Consider the following 17,238-nt stretch of genomic DNA (forward strand, 5'->3'; position numbering starts at 1 on the left):
CCTTTAATTTAAGCAAAATACAATAAAATCCACAAAGAGAAAACAATTCCAACAAAAGAACAGGATAGAAACACCTGAGATGAAGTGAAAGAAGAGCAGGGTGCTCTCCATGGCAACAGCACAACAAACGGAGAGAAGAAGAAGAGACACTGGTGAAGATCAAAGTGAAGTGAAGGTTCTGATCCAGCAATGATCTGATTAGGGATCTGATTTAATCTCTACGTTTTTATTTAGTTTAGCTTTTTTTTAATCTGTAATGAGCTTTTATTACATGTACTGCTTTAGAACTTGCATTTAATTGCATCTATGGTAATCTGAGTAAAAGGTTCTATCAAAGCAGCAGCTTGTTTATCATAAGCAGGTTCTGCGATCCTGAACTGAAGAAGTTCTGTTAGTAGAAAGTGTTTTAACTGGAGGTTTTAGCCCTAAATGATCAGACCAGAGTGAAGGAGGACCAGTATACAGACCTGAAGATCCAAACGGACTGAGAGGAACTGGAGACGTTTCAGGACGTCTCACTTCTCTGCTTCCTTCAGATATTCTTCCCTCCTCATTTAAAGCCAGTGTTTTCTCTGATGCGATGTTCACAAGAACTTCCTCTCTGACCCGGAAGAACAGAGCCGACGGGTGAGTTGAGCTTCTAGCTGATATTTTTCTGTCTTTTGGTTCCGTCCAGCTCTTTCTCTCCTGATTCTGCTCCACTCTGACAGGCAGGTTATTGGTCATCAGGTGCTTGGCTGCTGATTGGCTGCTGGTTGGCTCCTGCTTGGGGTGATGATGATGTGTTTCCGTGGAAACCGGGATGAGTTTTATGGGGAGGTCCTCCTATTGGATGGCAGGAGGCTGCCTCTGACCTCTGAGCAGGGCATCAAGGTGAAGGTCACCTCCTGTTCTCTGATTGGTTCATCCTGCTCAGAGCGGCTTAACTCCTCCCTCTCTGCCCCTCAGAGGTCTTCCAAGGCGGTGGCCATCTTCCAGCTGGTGGCTTCTCACCTGAACCTGGTCCAGGTCCAGTTCTTCGGACTCAGATTTTGCGACAACAAACAGCGTTTGGTGAGAATAAACACAGACGATGCGATGCTGTGTCATGGTGTAACCTCAGAGATCTTGTTTCTCGTTTGTTCCAGTTCTGGTTGGATCCGACCAGAACTCTGCTGCAGCATCAAGAGCTCAGTAAGGATGAACATTTTTATTCAAACGCTTTAGATTTTTATTTCGTTAACTTTTCTCCCTGGTTTGTCTCAGTCGGGCCTCCATACATTTTCTACTTTGGAGTAAAGTTCTACGTGGAAGATCCAGTGAAGCTGCCGGACGAAACTACAAGGTCTGGTTGTATGGAGTGAAGTTTGCTCCATAATTGCTATAAAAAAAGGAAACAGTTTTTAATGGAAATCCAATCTGGAAATAAGACAAAAAAAAACATCTTTGTCATAAAAGAGAGTGACTTAATAAAAAAAGACCTCTATAAAACCTCGAACCCAAGGCTATTTCTTACAGTTTGAATTAAAAAAGCTTCCTGGATGGAAGAGAAACGTCTTCAAACTTGAAAACAAAGTCCAGTGGATTGTTTTTAACTTTCTTTTTTTTCAAATTATTAAATTTTTTTCTAGATGTTTTTCATGATTAATTTTTTTCAAATTTGAATTTTTTAAATGAACTGTTTGAGATAAAATTTACAGATTGGATTTTACAGATCACCTTCTCTTCACTTCTAGAGGCGGGCTTTCCGCTGGATTGATGAGAAAAATCACATTTCTACTGGCTTGTATAGTCTTCATGGATGTTATCAACATTTTTATTGGTCACGCACAAGCAGATTCTAGTAATTATAAATCTAAAAAAATATTTAAAAAAAACAACGAAGGTTTGAAAATCTAAATAACAAATATATATTGAAAAAAAGGAAAATACTGATTTGAAAAATCTTCATCTAGGAAAACAGAAAAGTTACTCTTAAAACAAAAGGTTCACTTCAGGACTGTATTTTTATTTTTATTTTTCAAACCTCCATTAATGAGTTAACCACTTAAGGAGGTTTAATGAGTTCATCTTTATCAAATCCAGAACCTGACCATAAAACAGCTTTTATGAAGCTTGAATTGCCACCAGGGTCAAAGGTCAGACATACTCCTGCTTTTCAATTCAATTCAGTTTATTTCTATAGCGCTAATTCGTAACCCACCTCATCTCAAGGTACTTTCCAGTTCACCAGATCATCCATTCAGATTTAATCAAAGTTTTCTATCTAAGGAAAACCAGCTGATTGCATCGACTCATTGACTCTTCAGCAATCCCTCACACTAAGCATGCTTGTAGCGACAGTGGAGAGGAAAAACTCCCTTTTAACAGGATAAAACCTCCAGCAGAACCAGGCTCAGTGTGAGCGGCCATCTGCTGAGGCCGACTGGGTATCAAGGAGACAGAAGCAGAGATACAAAAAGCAGCTGTAAAAGGCGGCCCCGTCCAGGAAACAAACAGCCAGGCAGACGAGCTCCCAGCCAGCTCCCATGTCAGAGGATGAAGAGAGCACATCCAGTTAGTCACAGTCAGAGAAACAGGACTACACTGGAAAACAGGCCAAGCTCCAGCATCTAGAAACAAAGGTGTTGATGGCAGCAGCACAGCTGATATTTCTCTCCAGGATGGAGTCACAGCCAAACAGGAACAGACCAGATGAAGCTACTATGAGAAAAAGCAGAGAGAGCAGAACGTTAGAGATTGAACTAACAGATTCTGCAGAGTGGGAGAATAGAGATAGAATGAAGCAGAATGATGAAAAAGGGGTCCCTATGTCCTCCAGCAGTCTAAGCCTATAGCAGCAGAACTATAGAGATAGCTATAGCGATAAATGATTACCTGCTCTGGAGATGCTCTGACTTGTTTCCTGGAGTCTCCACTAGGGGGCCCTCAACAGAACCAGAGACCATCTATGACCCCTATATTCTATTACCCCCCTTTCTGCTCAGGCAGGTCCGGCTCTGTCAAAGCTGCATCGCTGAAACTGATGTGGACACCTGATGGTGACGCGGTTGTTTGTGGTTTCAGGGGTCAGTTTTACCTGCAGCTCCGTCAGGACATCCAGAGAGGGGTTCTGCCATGCCCCGCCCACCTTAAACCCCACCTTTTGGCCCTGATGCTGCAGGGTGAGGGTCACAGAGACGCCAACGATCACTGATCAATGAGCTGAGAGCAGCATGAGACCAGCAGCTGTGTTTCTCTGTCTCAGCGGACCGCGGGGACCACTGTGGAGAAACAACGTCTGAGGACCAGCAGGAAGTTCAGCTCATCCATCGAACACTGAGGTACACAGGAAGTTAATTAGTGCATCAGATTCTGATCATCAGCTCTGTGATCGATTAGTTACAGACTCTTCCTATTGCTGTCCAGCGGAGTCCCCCGCCTTCAGGCTCAGAACCACTTCCTGTCCCTCTGCAGCTCGCTGCAGATGTATGGCGTCACCCTGTTCGCCGCCTGCGTACGTTGACCCCCCCCCCCCCAGCCATTGACTCATCAGGTCACCATCTGAGTCTCATGGGTCTGTGTCTCCTGCAGGGGCAGAACCGCACCGAGTACTTCCTGGGCCCAACCCCAGTGGGTGTGGTCATCTTCAAGAACAAGGTGCTGGTGGGAAAATATCTCTGGTGAGTGAGACCTCCCCACATGTCACCGACGACCAATATGGCTGATCAGATTCGATTTGAGCGTCTCCACGGTGACAACAACTGCTTATCAGCTGATCTGACTGCTGATTAGAGATCAGTAACAGAAACTAACGGCAGATTAAATGTGATACTGATCCGTAAGAAGAACACTCTTCCCTGCGTTCTTATTCAGCAGCATCTCATCTGAGGACCTGGAATCTACAATCATCAGACCTTTAGCATGAAAACATCCTGACAGAAAGACACATAGAAGAAAGTCACAGTAGATAGGAGTCATTCAGGATGTTTTCTTTTCTACTAAAGGTCTCTGTAAAATCATTAAAGGGGTTATAGATTGATTCTATAGGGTCCTTCAGGTCTCTAATAGGGTGTGTAACATTGGTTGGGCTGAAAATGTCACATTAGCTGTTCTATGAGCCCTAATGCAGCCTGGTTTAAAGCCCTAGAAAGAAACAAAAGGTTTTCTTCCTTTTATGGTTTGATCATGAATATTTAGATGAGCTGTGCTCTGATTGGTTGGTTTACAACGAACCAAGCTGCTGAGCAAAGACGCATCATAGCAACAAGCACTCACTCACTGAAACATCAAATTGTTGATATGGTAGGGGGACCAGACGTCCTCTTTTTCCCGGACATGTCCTACTCTTCATACCTCTTAGGGGCCCCTTCACTGACACCTCGTAGGCCCCCTTCGCAATTGTAGACTAGGACGTCTGATTGCAGACGTAATGATGCGAAAAATTCCCCTTAAACCCACCTGACACTAGATAAACTGAGTTAACTGTGTATAGTTCATTAGACGGTTTGTAAAAAATATGCTTATATAATATGTTTCAAACCGCAATAAAGATCTTAAAATTTAATTTTTTACACTACCCCTTGGAATTATGGGTAATCCAGAGTGTTGTACCTAATTCTGTGGCCTATCTAGATAATGTTGATTACCTGCTTATTGATGTGTCGTTTCATCATTGATAAAAAACATGTATAATTTATTAAACAGTATGTAATAATTTTATATTTAAAGTACTTTCAGAAGTTTGAATTCTGAATATGAGCGGACTTTTCCTTTAAATATAATATTTAATCATAGAGCTGAAAGTAAAATTAAACAAAAGGAATTTTCAAAGCTAATTAAATTCAGTTTCAAGTCATTAAATTCGGTTTCATTTGAATAAAATTTCAAGTGTTTCTTTAAATTTCAGAGTACATGAATACAGATTGGGTCCCTGAATATCACTTTCTGATGGGGAAAGTTTCTGACCATATTTATTCTGCATCTTTTTCTAAACTAAACTTAAAGATTGTTTTCAATGAAAGAAAAGAACAGAAGTTCATCAATCATAAAAAAACAGGTGGGATTATCAGATACATGAAACCAAATCTCTGCCTCCAGCTTCTGCACATCATACCCGCCATCTGGCCAGAGTCCTGTTGGAAAGAGTTGCTGCCCTTTGGATGATTATTATATATATATAAAATATATAAAATGTTTCCTCAGACTGTCTGAGTTCTGCAGTGATGTTGTTTTAAATATGGCGCTTTAAAGAGTCCCTTCCCTCTGGTTCCCTCAGATGATAGCAGCATCTTTGAGAACCAGAAACCCGAGCAATCAGTGGTCAGATCTAAGCAGGCGTTTCCCATCATGCATTGCAGCAGCTAACACTGCAAAAAATTTAAATCTCAATAAATTTTTTTCTTAAAATAAGTGAATTTTTTTCTTGAATTAAGGGTAAGGGAGAAACTTTGCCAATGGAACAAGAGAATTTACATTTAAAATAAGAAAAAAACAAGTATATTATCTTATTTCAAGTGCATATTATCTAATTATCTTATTTAAAGAGTAAAAATACTAATTCCATTGGCAAATCATCTCATTTACCTGCTCAAATTAATGGTAAATACACTTAATTTAAGATATTTTTACTCATATTTAGATAATTTTTGCAGTGAACGCAGCTCATCCTGGATCCTGACTCAGCTTCAGGTCTCCTGTCTTCTGTTCTTCAGGCAAAGAATCACCAAACTACGCTTTAAGGACGAGACCTTCGAGCTCGAAGTCTGCAGCAGAAACGTGAGCTCCCATTGGCTGACAGATGATGATGAGGAAGAGGTTGATGAAGATGGTGATCAGATTGTGTTTCAGGGCTCGGAGGCGTCGTTCTTCTTCCAGATGTACGATCGCTGTGACTGCAGGCGTCTGTGGAGGTGCTGTGTCGAACATCACGCCTTCTTCAGGTAACGAGGGAACGTCTACATGAAGCAGCAGCGGGGTCAGAACCGGCTCTGGATGGTCCGGTTTAGGAGAAACATCAACAGGAGGAGAGAATACCAGGAGCATAAAGGCTGTAACTTTATTTATTTAATCAACTTTCAGACTTTCATGTTTTATTCTGTAAACTCGCACCTAACTGGCTGCGTGTTTGAGCAACAGATTAAAGTGCAGCTCCAGCTCAAATGAAACAGTTAACTTTACACACATTCTAAAGTCGTAGGGAAATCATATTTAAATATCAAAACAATCTGGGTTAAAAATGTATATAAATGAACTCTTAATCAGACCATATTGTTTTTGAAAAATCCTTTCTTAAAATCTGTGGGTTTTTCCGTTATCTTCTGTCAGTCTGAACACCTAAGTTCGGCCAATCATATATCAACGGTCATCTGTCAATCAAATTTTTTTTGGTCATAGTGTGGAAGCTCATTGGTAGAATTCTCTTAAGACAGAAAGAAAGACACTTGAACACGTTTCACATCATTTTATCCTCCGGAGGGGGGAAACATTTATTTAAAATTCAAATTCCTACAGCTGTCTTCAACACTTCATAAGATCAGCGCTACATCGTCAGACATCTCAGTTTTCCCCCAACTCTCATTTCATCTCAGGCTGTTTTATAGTCTCAATATCGCACTGTGTAGATGCACGTGCACAACGGAATATTATGCCGAAATCTTACTGGAATTCACGTGTGCTGGTCAAAGCCAGAGGTTGCTCTGACACTGGGAAGAATGTTTAAACAGACGTTCTCTGCTTATGCCAAAACCTCTTAATACATCATCTAATTGCGTACGAATCAGCCATTAGAAACTAGCCTCATGAGTCCATCCTGATCTCGCGAGCTTTCAAGGTTTCACTCGCTAATCAGTCTGGAGACTCTCTGTTAAAGAAAATTTGGAGCCGTTCACCAAACGAACGTCCAATCAGCGTTGGCTTTGAGGCGGGTTGAGGTGTGACGCAACGAGAAGCGCGACAGTTCAGTCTAAAGAACATGGCGGGTTCAGCCGATGAAACTAGCGTTAGCATGGCTATCGAGCAAGTTTTATCGGAATTACAGAGTATTTCTTCACTGAAATAAGAGCAAAACACTGCTCTGGAGGCTTTTCTCAGAGGAAAGGATGTTTTTGCTCTTCTCCAGACTGGTTTCAGCAAGAGTAGCCTGGCTTGTGGTTGTGTTTTCGTCGTCGCTCTGTTAGTACGTCATATGCTTCGTTGATCTGATTGGTTTATTTGGCCCGTCTATCACCAACATAGGCCAATCAGCTAACCAGTATTTTCACCCCTTCCCAAAATTACTTCAACGGAAGGTTTCCAGATGGATATGCGGAGCAAATCTATCTGGAGGAGTCAGGTTAATTAGAAACCTTGTTATTGCCAAGATTCATGCTTGACCTTCAGCATGTACTGCTAGGATTATAAGGCTACGAATAAGGATATATAAGGTAGTACAGCTGCTTTTATATTTGGCAAGCCAGCCAGAATATCCTACATTAGCATCTAAATTCATATGTCGCAGCTAATGTACGCAACGGTTGAAATCAGAATCCTTTTCTTTCCCATTGAGTTGCGTCCCAGTGTTCACGGGGATGGACGTCTGTGTCTTCGGCAGGCGTAGAGCTAACAGAACTGGCAGCGTTGCGAGGCAAGGGCTCAAACATGTACGGCTGGAAGCCTTCTACACCAAACCAAGCTTCTGCCGCCCTGGCGTCCTCTTCCACAACATCTTCGTCCCCGCTTTCCTCCTCTAAATAAAAAATGGATAACGGAGGAGACTCATCCACGACCTCCGACACTAAACTCTCCTCCTCTTGCATGTTTCCGCTGTCCATAGCGTTCCTTGACAGCGTTGTTTCTAAGTCACCAATTTAGTGCTACTTGGTCCCAATGGAATTTCCCATTGGGAACCTGCTAGCACTAAGTTGCTAACTGGTTAGTAAGATGCTTCCAACAAACCGGCCACAACCAAACATGCTTGCGAACCTTTCGCCACAACAACCCCGCCATCTTGATGATCGACCAATGAAATTCCCTTTATTCACTCGTGTAAAGTCGGGAACCACTCGGGAGAATTCAGAAATGCAACGGTTGGAACGGCCGCTTCGCTACAACTTTAAAATAAATTCAAAACTTCAGTCCATCCATCCATTTTTCATCACGCTTATCCCAAGCAGGGTCAATACGGGTGCTGGTGCCTATCTTCAGCTGTCTACGGGCGAGAGGCGGGGTCCACCCTGGACAGGTCTCCAGTCCATCGCAGGGCAACACAGAGACAAACAGGACAAACAACCATTCACACACACTCTCCCACCTAAGAGAAGCCAATTCACCTAATAGTCCTGTTTTTGGACTGAGGGAGGAAGCCAGAGTACCCAGAGAGAACTCATGCATGCTCAGGGAGAACATGCAGAAAGACCCCAGGCCAGGAACTGAAACTGCGACCTTGTCGCTGCAAGGCAACAGTGCATTTTTCTATTAATGTATTGGAAATTCAGCTATCTAACAGTATCAATAATCAATCTGTTTATTTCATGCTTTATTTATTCGTTTCATGATTTATTTATTTCATTTTGCCTCATTTAACCTTTAAAGTAAAATCTTATCATACAACCATACTGACCTGTAGCTACGCCCTGGAAGTTACAAACGGATTTTGTGTTTGCAGGATGTCGGACGGAAACACGGCGACGCTGCGTCTGAAACACAGCAGGTAAACCGTCTCCGCCAACCGTGGGATCAGAAAAATACAGCCGTTCATCATGTTTTTCATCAATCCTGCAGTTTCGCCCGTTCTTCATCTCTGACTCTTCCTCGGCTAAAAGGCAACCGGCTGAAAAGTCTTGACAAGAAAACAGCAGCAGACGATTGTGCGAAAACCACACCGTTCAGTACGTTTAAATTCTTTCACTGTTTGTTTGCAAACTCTGTTCAAAACCCCTGAAAAAAAGAGAGCCTCAAAATAAAATAAATCTTATATAAAGATTTTTCTGTTTCTTAGGATTGTTTATTATTTACCAAAAATGGTCTAATAATAGCAGGTTGCCAACTTTGAACTGTAATTGAGCTGAGTGCTTTGGCTCCACCCCTTTTTTTCTGTCAGCCAATCAGAAAGCAAGTGAGATCAGCGAACCAATGATCCGGCAGATGGCGCCTGCTGCTGTTCAGAGGTCAGAGAGAAATTAGCTCTAGAAATAGCGCTAGAGTTCTAAATCAACTGACCCCGCCCCTTCCAAACAGGTCAGAGGGCGGAGCTACGGTTGACCTCATGAAGCCCAGTGCACCATGGGAAAACAGCCAATCTGTAAAGTAAGCAAACAACTGGTTGTAGCGTCTGTAATTTCATTTCTGGAATCATATCATTGCTGCACATCAGATCTCCACATTTTCTAATCCCAGAACTACTCCTCATGTAATCTGATTACAAGTCAAAAAGTCTGACTGAGAATAATCTGAAGAGGATTCTGTTCAGTATTGTCTGATTAGAAAACATAATCTGTGTTTATCTATACAGTCCTTTAAATTTAATCAGATTATTGCTGCAACTAACTATTATTTTGCAAATCAGTTAATCAGTTGATTTTTGTTTTTGGTTTAATAATTAGTAAAAGTTTCCTTAAAGAAGATTTTTTTAAACAAAATTGAACCAGGTGGAAGTAAAACTTTTACACTTCAGGGGGAGTTCTTGGTGGAGAATATGGACAGACAAATAAATTTTTTTTTTGTACAATTTTGACATAATTCCTGCTCTAAGTGGGTCCCCATGTCAGCTAAAGGCATGTCTTATAAGTCTCTATACTCCATTAAACGATTAATCGATTACTGAATTAGTTGACGATTATTTAAATAATCGATTAATTGCGATTAATCCGATTAATTGTTTCAGACCTAAATCAGTTTACTGCACCGGCTCCTACAGCAATTACAGAAATCAGATTTTCACTCAAACATAATTACAGCACGCATTCATTTCATACCTGTTCTGGTCAGTCACAGAGAAGGGAAATCACTGTTTCTGATATTTTTTTAATATTCCTTCTGTTTCCTGTAATCCAGACATTTATTCTGGATGTAATTTGATTACCAACATGTTTGTTTCCAGAGGCCTTTTCAACCCAAAGTTTCCATCAAACATCAGAGAAGAACAAGGAGGTCAACAAAGGTGACATAGAAACTAACTAACTAACCAACTAAATAATTAAGTGAATTATAAACTGACAGTATGGCTGTCCTAGTTGACAAATTAATTGAGTGACTGATTAACTAATTAACTTGTTTACTGACTGAATGACTGACTAATTACTTGACTGCATGATTGTCTTAACTAAATAACTAGTTGACTGACTGTTCAATTAACCAGATAATTTGTTAGATGACTAACTTAATGAAATACTGACTTGGTAACTGACTAGAATAACTAAATATGACTAACTGGCTATTTAACTTGTTAGCTTTCTGACTGAATGTTTGACTAATTAGGTGATTGAGTAGTTGACTACCAAGTTGACTGACTGGCTAAATAGGTAACTGACTACCTCACTGAATGAGTTACCAATTAACTAACTAACTAACTAACTAAGTGAATTATAAACTGACAGTATGGCTGTCCTAGTTGACAAATTAATTGAGTGACTGATTAACTAATTAACTTGTTTACTGACTGAATGACTGACTAATTACTTGACTGCATGATTGTCTTAACTAAATAACTAGTTGACTGACTGTTCAATTAACCAGATAATTTGTTAGATGACTAACTTAAGGAAATACCGACTTGGTAACTGACTAGAATAACTAAATATGACTAACTGGCTATTTAACTTGTTAGCTTTCTGACTGAATGTTTGACTAATTAGGTGATTGAGTAGTTGACTACCAAGTTGACTGACTGGCTAAATAGGTTACTGACTACCTCACTGAATGAGTTACCAATTAACTAACTAACTAACTAAGTGAATTATAAACTGACAGTATGGCTGTCCTAGTTGACACATTAATTGAGTGACTGATTAACTAATTAACTTGTTTACTGACTGAATGACTGACTAATTACTTGACTGCATGATTGTCTTAACTAAATAACTAGTTGACTGACTGTTCAATTAACCAGATAATTTGTTAGATGACTAACTTAAGGAAATACCGACTTGGTAACTGACTAGAATAACTAAATATGACTAACTGGCTATTTAACTTGTTAGCTTTCTGACTGAATGTTTGACTAATTAGGTGATTGAGTAGTTGACTACCAAGTTGACTGACTGGCTAAATAGGTTACTAACTACCTCACTGAATAACTTACCAATTAACTAACTAACAAACTTACTAACTAACTAACTAACTAAGTTAATTATAAACTCACAGTATGACCGTCCTAGTTGACAAATTCATTGAGTGACTGATTAACTAATTAACTTGTTTACTGACTGAATGACTGACTAATTACTTGACTGCATGATTGTCTTAACTAAATAACTAGTTGACTGACTGTTCAATTAACCAGATAATTTGTTAGATGACTAACTTAATGAAATACTGACTTGGTAACTGACTAGAATAACTAAATATGACTAACTGGCTATTTAACTTGTTAGCTTTCTGACTGAATGTTTTACTGATTAGGTGATTGAGTAGTTGACTACCAAGTTGATTGACTGGCTGAATAGGTTACTAAGTACACTATATTGCCAAAAGTATTTGCTCACCCATCCAAATTATTGGAATCAGGTGTTCCAATCACTTCCATGGCCACAGGTGTATAAATTCAAGCACCTAGGCATGCAGACTGTTTTTACAAACATTTGTGAAAGAATGGGTCGCTCTCAGGAGCTCAGTGAATTCCAGCGTGGAACTGTGATAGGATGCCACCTGTGCAACAAATCCAGTCGTGAAATTTCCTCGCTCCTAAATATTCCACAGTCAACTGTCAGCTGTATTATAAGAAAATGGAAGTGTTTGGGAACGACAGCAACTCAGCCACGAAGTGGTAGGCCACGTAAACTGACGGAGCGGGGTCAGCGGATGCTGAAGCGCATAGTGCGAAGAGGTCGCCAACTTTCTGCAGAGTCAATCACTACAGACCTCCAAACTTCATGTGGCCTTCAGATTAGCTCAAGAACAGTGCGCAGAGAGCTTCATGGAATGGGTTTCCATGGTCGAGCAGCTGCATCCAAGCCATACATCACCAAGTGCAATGCAAAGCGTCGGATGCGGTGGTGTAAAGCACGCCGCCACTGGACTCTAGAGCAGTGGAGACGCGTTCTCTGGAGTGACGAATCGCGCTTCTCCATCTGGCAATCTGATGGACGGGTCTGGGTTTGGCGGTTGCCAGGAGAACGGTACTTGTCTGACTGCATTGTGCCAAGTGTAAAGTTTGGTGGAGGGGGGATTATGGTGTGGGGTTGTTTTTCAGGAGCTGGGCTTGGCCCCTTAGTTCCAGTGAAAGGAACTCTGAATGCTTCAGCATACCAAGACATTTTGGACAATTCCATGCTCCCAACTTTGTGGGAACAGTTTGGAGCTGGCCCCTTCCTCTTCCAACATGACTGTGCACCAGTGCACAAAGCAAGGTCCATAAAGACATGGATGACAGAGTCTGGTGTGGATGAACTTGACTGGCCTGCACAGAGTCCTGACCTCAACCCGATAGAACACCTTTGGGATGAATTAGAGCGGAGACTGAGAGCCAGGCCTTCTCGTCCAACATCAGTGTGCGACCTCACAAATGCGCTTCTGGAAGAATGGTCAAAAATTCCCATAAACACACTCCTAAACCTTGTGGACAGCCTTCCCAGAAGAGTTGAAGCTGTTCTAGCTGCAAAGGGTGGACCGACGTCATATTGAACCCTATGGATTAGGAACGGGATGTCACTTAAGCTCATATGTGAGTCAAGGCAGGTGAGCAAATACTTTTGGCAATATAGTGTACCTCACTGAATGAGTTACCAATTAACTAACTAACTAACTAACTAACTAACTAACTAACTAACTAACTAACTAACTAACTAGTTCACTGACTGACTGAGTAATTAACGGACTGATTGAATGAATGAATGAATTATTACTATTAACTAGTTAACCTGTCTGTGTTTCAGGCGTAGCAGAAGTCTTGATGGTGATCGACCAACCAGAGGACAGAGGAGGAGGTCAATTTTAGTGTCTGACCGTCCGCCCTAAACCCTACATAGAGCACTTTATTGGGATAACGCCATTTTAAATGGGTGTCTGAACATCTGCCTGAAATTTCCCACAATGCATCTTGAAAAGTAGTGATCATCCATGGTCAGTAGATGAACAGATATATCCCAGAATGCTTTGCAAGAGCTCTTCTCACAAAGCATCATGGGATATGTTGTGGCGGTGTAAAGAACAAATATGGAGCGGGCAACATGCGGGGAGGCGGAATTACATGAACAAAGGGGAATGAAAAGTAGTGATCATCCGTCCAAACGGTCAGTTAACTGAGTTCACTATAAACTCCACTATATAGTGATGGAGGGATTTAGGGGTTAGGGCGAAGGTTAAGACATAGCCTTTGTTGGAAACAAAAATGGAACAAATATCAAATATAATGTTTGAAACCATGACAGGTCTAGTTCCCATGGCAACACCAGCAGTGGCAGTGAATCTGGAAGGATGAGTACCGGAAAACAACGACACAGACGGTAAGAAGAACTATACACTCGGAGGTTGCCATAGTGACCATGCATTCCTGTTTTCTTTTGGCAGTGGGAGTTAATGCTAAGTGTCTTTTTTTGGTAGGCGGAGTCCTGACGCCCAAATATGGAAGCACATCCAGTAAGTTCCGCATTAAACTACAGTAGAGTACAACATATAGTTCAGAACTATATGTTGTACATTATTACTAAAGGCGCAGTTAGACCTGAAGCTCCGATCAAATGAAGGAAGACTTACAATTACACATTCAAAAATCAGAATATATTTAAAATGTTTACTTCAGTAAATAAAGAGACTTTTGTATGTTTTACAGTGAAAGTCAACTTCATAAAATCTGCTGGTTGACTTTGAGCCAGTATCAGGGGTTCTGTTCATCTGTAGGCGGGAGGCCATGCAGTGGACGTCACCCTGCTGTAAAAAATAGCGGTTGGTACTATTGAGGGGCGGGGCTAGGGGAGGGGTTAGGATGGGAGAAAGTGGGAGGCTCGCTTATTTTATATAATAAAAGAGGAACCCTGGGAAAGAAAGTGATTTGAATATCGGAAATATATTTCACTGTTTAATGAATCACTTAATAGTTTTTGCTGAAGTAAATGTACTTAAAACAGAGAAAGGATTTGAAATCAGGATAAAGCACCTAAAGAGAAAATGATTAAATTTTTAAACACTATTCCAAGCAGCTGGACTAAGCCCCCGGGGTCTCAGGATCCTAACAACGCCTCTGGTAATCACTCTGTTTCTACAGTAGATTAGGAAGTCCCTAACTTTCTGAATGTCGACAGGAAGCAGCTGGTGGAGCCTGAAGGTCTAAATGACAGACAGATAGAGGAAATACCATATAAGGAAGTGAGGTAAGGACCAGAGGGGGGGACTTTGATTTGAAGACTTGGGTCTTTCTCAATTCACAAGAACTTCAGTACAGAGTCATGTTCTCACCAAGTATGTCCTTGAGAAGAACACAGGGAAGTCAAAGCCAGCAGTACTTCCCACACGGCTATGCAAAGAGAGGGCTGCTGAAAACAAACTAACGTTAGCAGGCGGGCTAACGTTAGCCCTGACTGCTGCAGATGAACTAACGTTAGCCCTTACTGCTGCAGGCGGGCTAACGTTAGCCCTGACTGCTGCAGATGAACTAACGTTAGCCCTTACTGCTGCAGGCGGGCTAACGTTAGTTTGTCTGCAGCAGCCAGGGCTAACGTTAGCCTGACTGCAGCAGCCATGGCTAACGTTACCCCTGCCTGCTGCAGGCGGGCTAACGTTAGCCTTGGCTGTTGCAGTCGGGCTAACGTTAGCCTTGGCTGCTGCAGAAAAACTAATGTTAGGCCTGGCTGCTGCAGACGTTCTAACGTTAGCCATGGCTGCTGCAGTCGGGCTAATGTTAGCCCTGGCTGCTGTAGACGAACTAACGATAGCCGTGGCTGCTGCAGTCCGGCTAACGTTAGCCCTGGCTGCTGCAAACGAACTAATGTTAGCCATGGCTGCCGCAGACGGGCTAATGTTAGCCTTGGCTGCTGCAGACGGACTAACATTAGCCCTGGCTGCTGCAGGCAGGGGTAACGTTAGCCTTGGCTGCAGTTAGCCTCGGAGGTCCGCTGGTTGCCACATTCCTCTCAAATCTGAACTTTTTAAAATTACTCACTAAATCAGTAAATGCGCCACATAGTGATGCTTAAAAGTATCATGTTTTTGCCTCAAATTATTTTAGACCATACTTTTTTAGAACGGCAACAGAAAAATGAACTTTTAAGTTAATACTCACATAATACTAACATGGAAGCTGCCGCTGTCGCAGTGCATGCTGGGACAGCTCTCAGTCTGGAGGGTGGACAAGTCTGCTCTGATGCATGCTGGGTAAAGAGGGAGGGGCCAGAACAACATCCGGGGACTTTGTCCGTTCTCTGTTTTGTGTTCTTTTGAACCGGAATGTTACTAGTGCTGAGGCTGATGATGATTCACAAGTACATTAGAGTGCGCAAGTACACATATTGAGAAACAACCCTGGATTCAGTCAGAGTCACAGATTTGATTACTTAAAACCACACTTGGTTGTTTCACTTCACTTAAAGACTTCGCGTTGACTTCAGCACCTCTGCTGAAATGAAGCTTTCACTAACCTAAAAAAACAAACCACTAATAATAACAGAGGGTGCTTGAGTCATAACTGACTCAAGGAAAAAGGACTTGAAATAGAGGACACGGACTTGTTAGTTTCTTGTCATGTGACTGGACTAGCAACAAGACTTCCCAACACTGGTAGGGAGAGATGTTAAGTTAGGAAGCTGAGGGCGAAGCAGTTCATATAAGAAATAATGTTCCAATTTATTTAACGTCCTCGGACGGAGAGATAGAGCTCTCTGACTGAGGCATTTCAGTTCATACATTTATACCTAACAAAATCACACACTCCTATTCACTGCATGAAGGACTTTGTGTGAACTTATTCTTATCCCCTTGAACCCTACGGTCCAGCTGCTACATGACTTCGTAATGTTACCAAACCCCCAGTATTGATGTAAAAAACATATTTGGCACAGTTTGGTGACATTTATGGATAAATGTGCCAAAATGGCCTCTCCGCCTAAGAAATTTCTCACTAATACCATGCTAAAATAAATATGATTCATCTGATTGAGTCCAAATTTGGTATATTTTTACACAACATTTAGATTTGAAAGTCTGTACTACTTTTTTGTGCTATAAATAATATTTTGGTAGTGTTTTGTAATGTTTATTTCAAAGAAAATTTTGGCGAGGTTCAAAAAATGCAAAATATTTAGTATTTTGTCCCGAATATTTCAGGCAGGGTCAAAGCTACAATGGTGCTGACACCAGAAAACCATTCTATGACATCTTACCTTTACAGACGTACCAAAAGTTTCTTCTTAAATCTAATAGCATTGAGGCTATAAGTTATTTACTTTTGTGTGTTTTTGTCAGGCAGAAATTTATTTATACCCCCTTAGGGTGTAAGAGGTTATCTCTCATAACCTTCCCTTCACCCTTGTTTAGAGTAGGGAGGCATCTGCTTTCTGCCCCCCCCTACCTTAAACATTACAGCATAGAGGCTGATGCAATATTTCTCTGAACTCACTGCTATTCCAGGAGGCCAATAAAAAAATAAAGTTCCTCAGAGATCAGATTTAAAAGAAGAAAAGTTCTGCCTTGTTTTTGTTTTTTTCCTGAATTGCAAAGTTTCAGCTAAACCAATAAGAATGCATCGTTCTTCAAGGGGGCGGCGACATCGACGGTGGGCGTCAGCTTCAGAGCTGCGGTCAGTGATGTCATCAGTAGCCGATACCATGGCCAATACCAAACAGGTGTACGTGTACATTCATTTTTTTTATTTATGTTTTAGGTCTAAAGCGGAGGTGGTGCTGCCTCTGTCCGTTACCATGGCAACCGCCACCTATCCAGCAGAAGCGCCACTCAGCCAGCAAGGCGGCCAGAATACGCATGATGCTACCACGGCAACAGCAACCAGTGCAGGGCCTCTGAGGACCAGCAGGGAGTGTAAAGACTGGAAAACATAGAAAAAGAATTTAAAGTAGTTTTTTCTAACATCGCCATGGTAACCCTGACTGTCCATGTCCACCTGAAACAGCTGTTTCCATTCTAGTGGATGTAAGG

The 17,238-nt window shown here is 41.5% G+C and overlaps 1 protein-coding gene across 1 annotated transcript in view; it reads left to right on the plus strand.

Annotated features, from left to right (window-relative positions):
* Positions 1–168: 168 nt before the first annotated feature.
* The window catches only part of epb41l4a (erythrocyte membrane protein band 4.1 like 4A), a 17,906-nt gene continuing 836 nt past the window's right edge, over positions 169–17,238 (plus strand). The window contains exons 1-21 of the mRNA XM_038272014.1: positions 169–627; positions 711–873; positions 949–1,053; positions 1,128–1,173; positions 1,246–1,324; positions 3,046–3,143; positions 3,227–3,302; positions 3,388–3,475; positions 3,553–3,641; positions 5,673–5,900; positions 8,603–8,647; positions 8,719–8,825; positions 9,038–9,104; positions 9,175–9,243; positions 10,037–10,096; positions 13,029–13,079; positions 13,524–13,598; positions 13,696–13,731; positions 14,394–14,462; positions 16,802–16,882; positions 16,967–17,238. The exon at positions 16,967–17,238 is cut by the window's right edge and continues 836 nt beyond it. Of these exons, the coding sequence (XP_038127942.1) occupies positions 775–873; positions 949–1,053; positions 1,128–1,173; positions 1,246–1,324; positions 3,046–3,143; positions 3,227–3,302; positions 3,388–3,475; positions 3,553–3,641; positions 5,673–5,900; positions 8,603–8,647; positions 8,719–8,825; positions 9,038–9,104; positions 9,175–9,243; positions 10,037–10,096; positions 13,029–13,079; positions 13,524–13,598; positions 13,696–13,731; positions 14,394–14,462; positions 16,802–16,882; positions 16,967–17,141 (1,743 nt within the window). The 5' untranslated portion in view covers positions 169–627; positions 711–774 and the 3' untranslated portion in view covers positions 17,142–17,238. The remainder of the gene's footprint in view (positions 628–710; positions 874–948; positions 1,054–1,127; positions 1,174–1,245; positions 1,325–3,045; positions 3,144–3,226; positions 3,303–3,387; positions 3,476–3,552; positions 3,642–5,672; positions 5,901–8,602; positions 8,648–8,718; positions 8,826–9,037; positions 9,105–9,174; positions 9,244–10,036; positions 10,097–13,028; positions 13,080–13,523; positions 13,599–13,695; positions 13,732–14,393; positions 14,463–16,801; positions 16,883–16,966) is intronic.

The sequence above is a fragment of the Cyprinodon tularosa genome, unplaced genomic scaffold, assembly GCF_016077235.1.
Source record: "Cyprinodon tularosa strain WSP-4 unplaced genomic scaffold, ASM1607723v1 ctg813, whole genome shotgun sequence".
In the NCBI taxonomy this organism is placed as follows: Eukaryota; Metazoa; Chordata; class Actinopteri; order Cyprinodontiformes; family Cyprinodontidae; genus Cyprinodon; species Cyprinodon tularosa.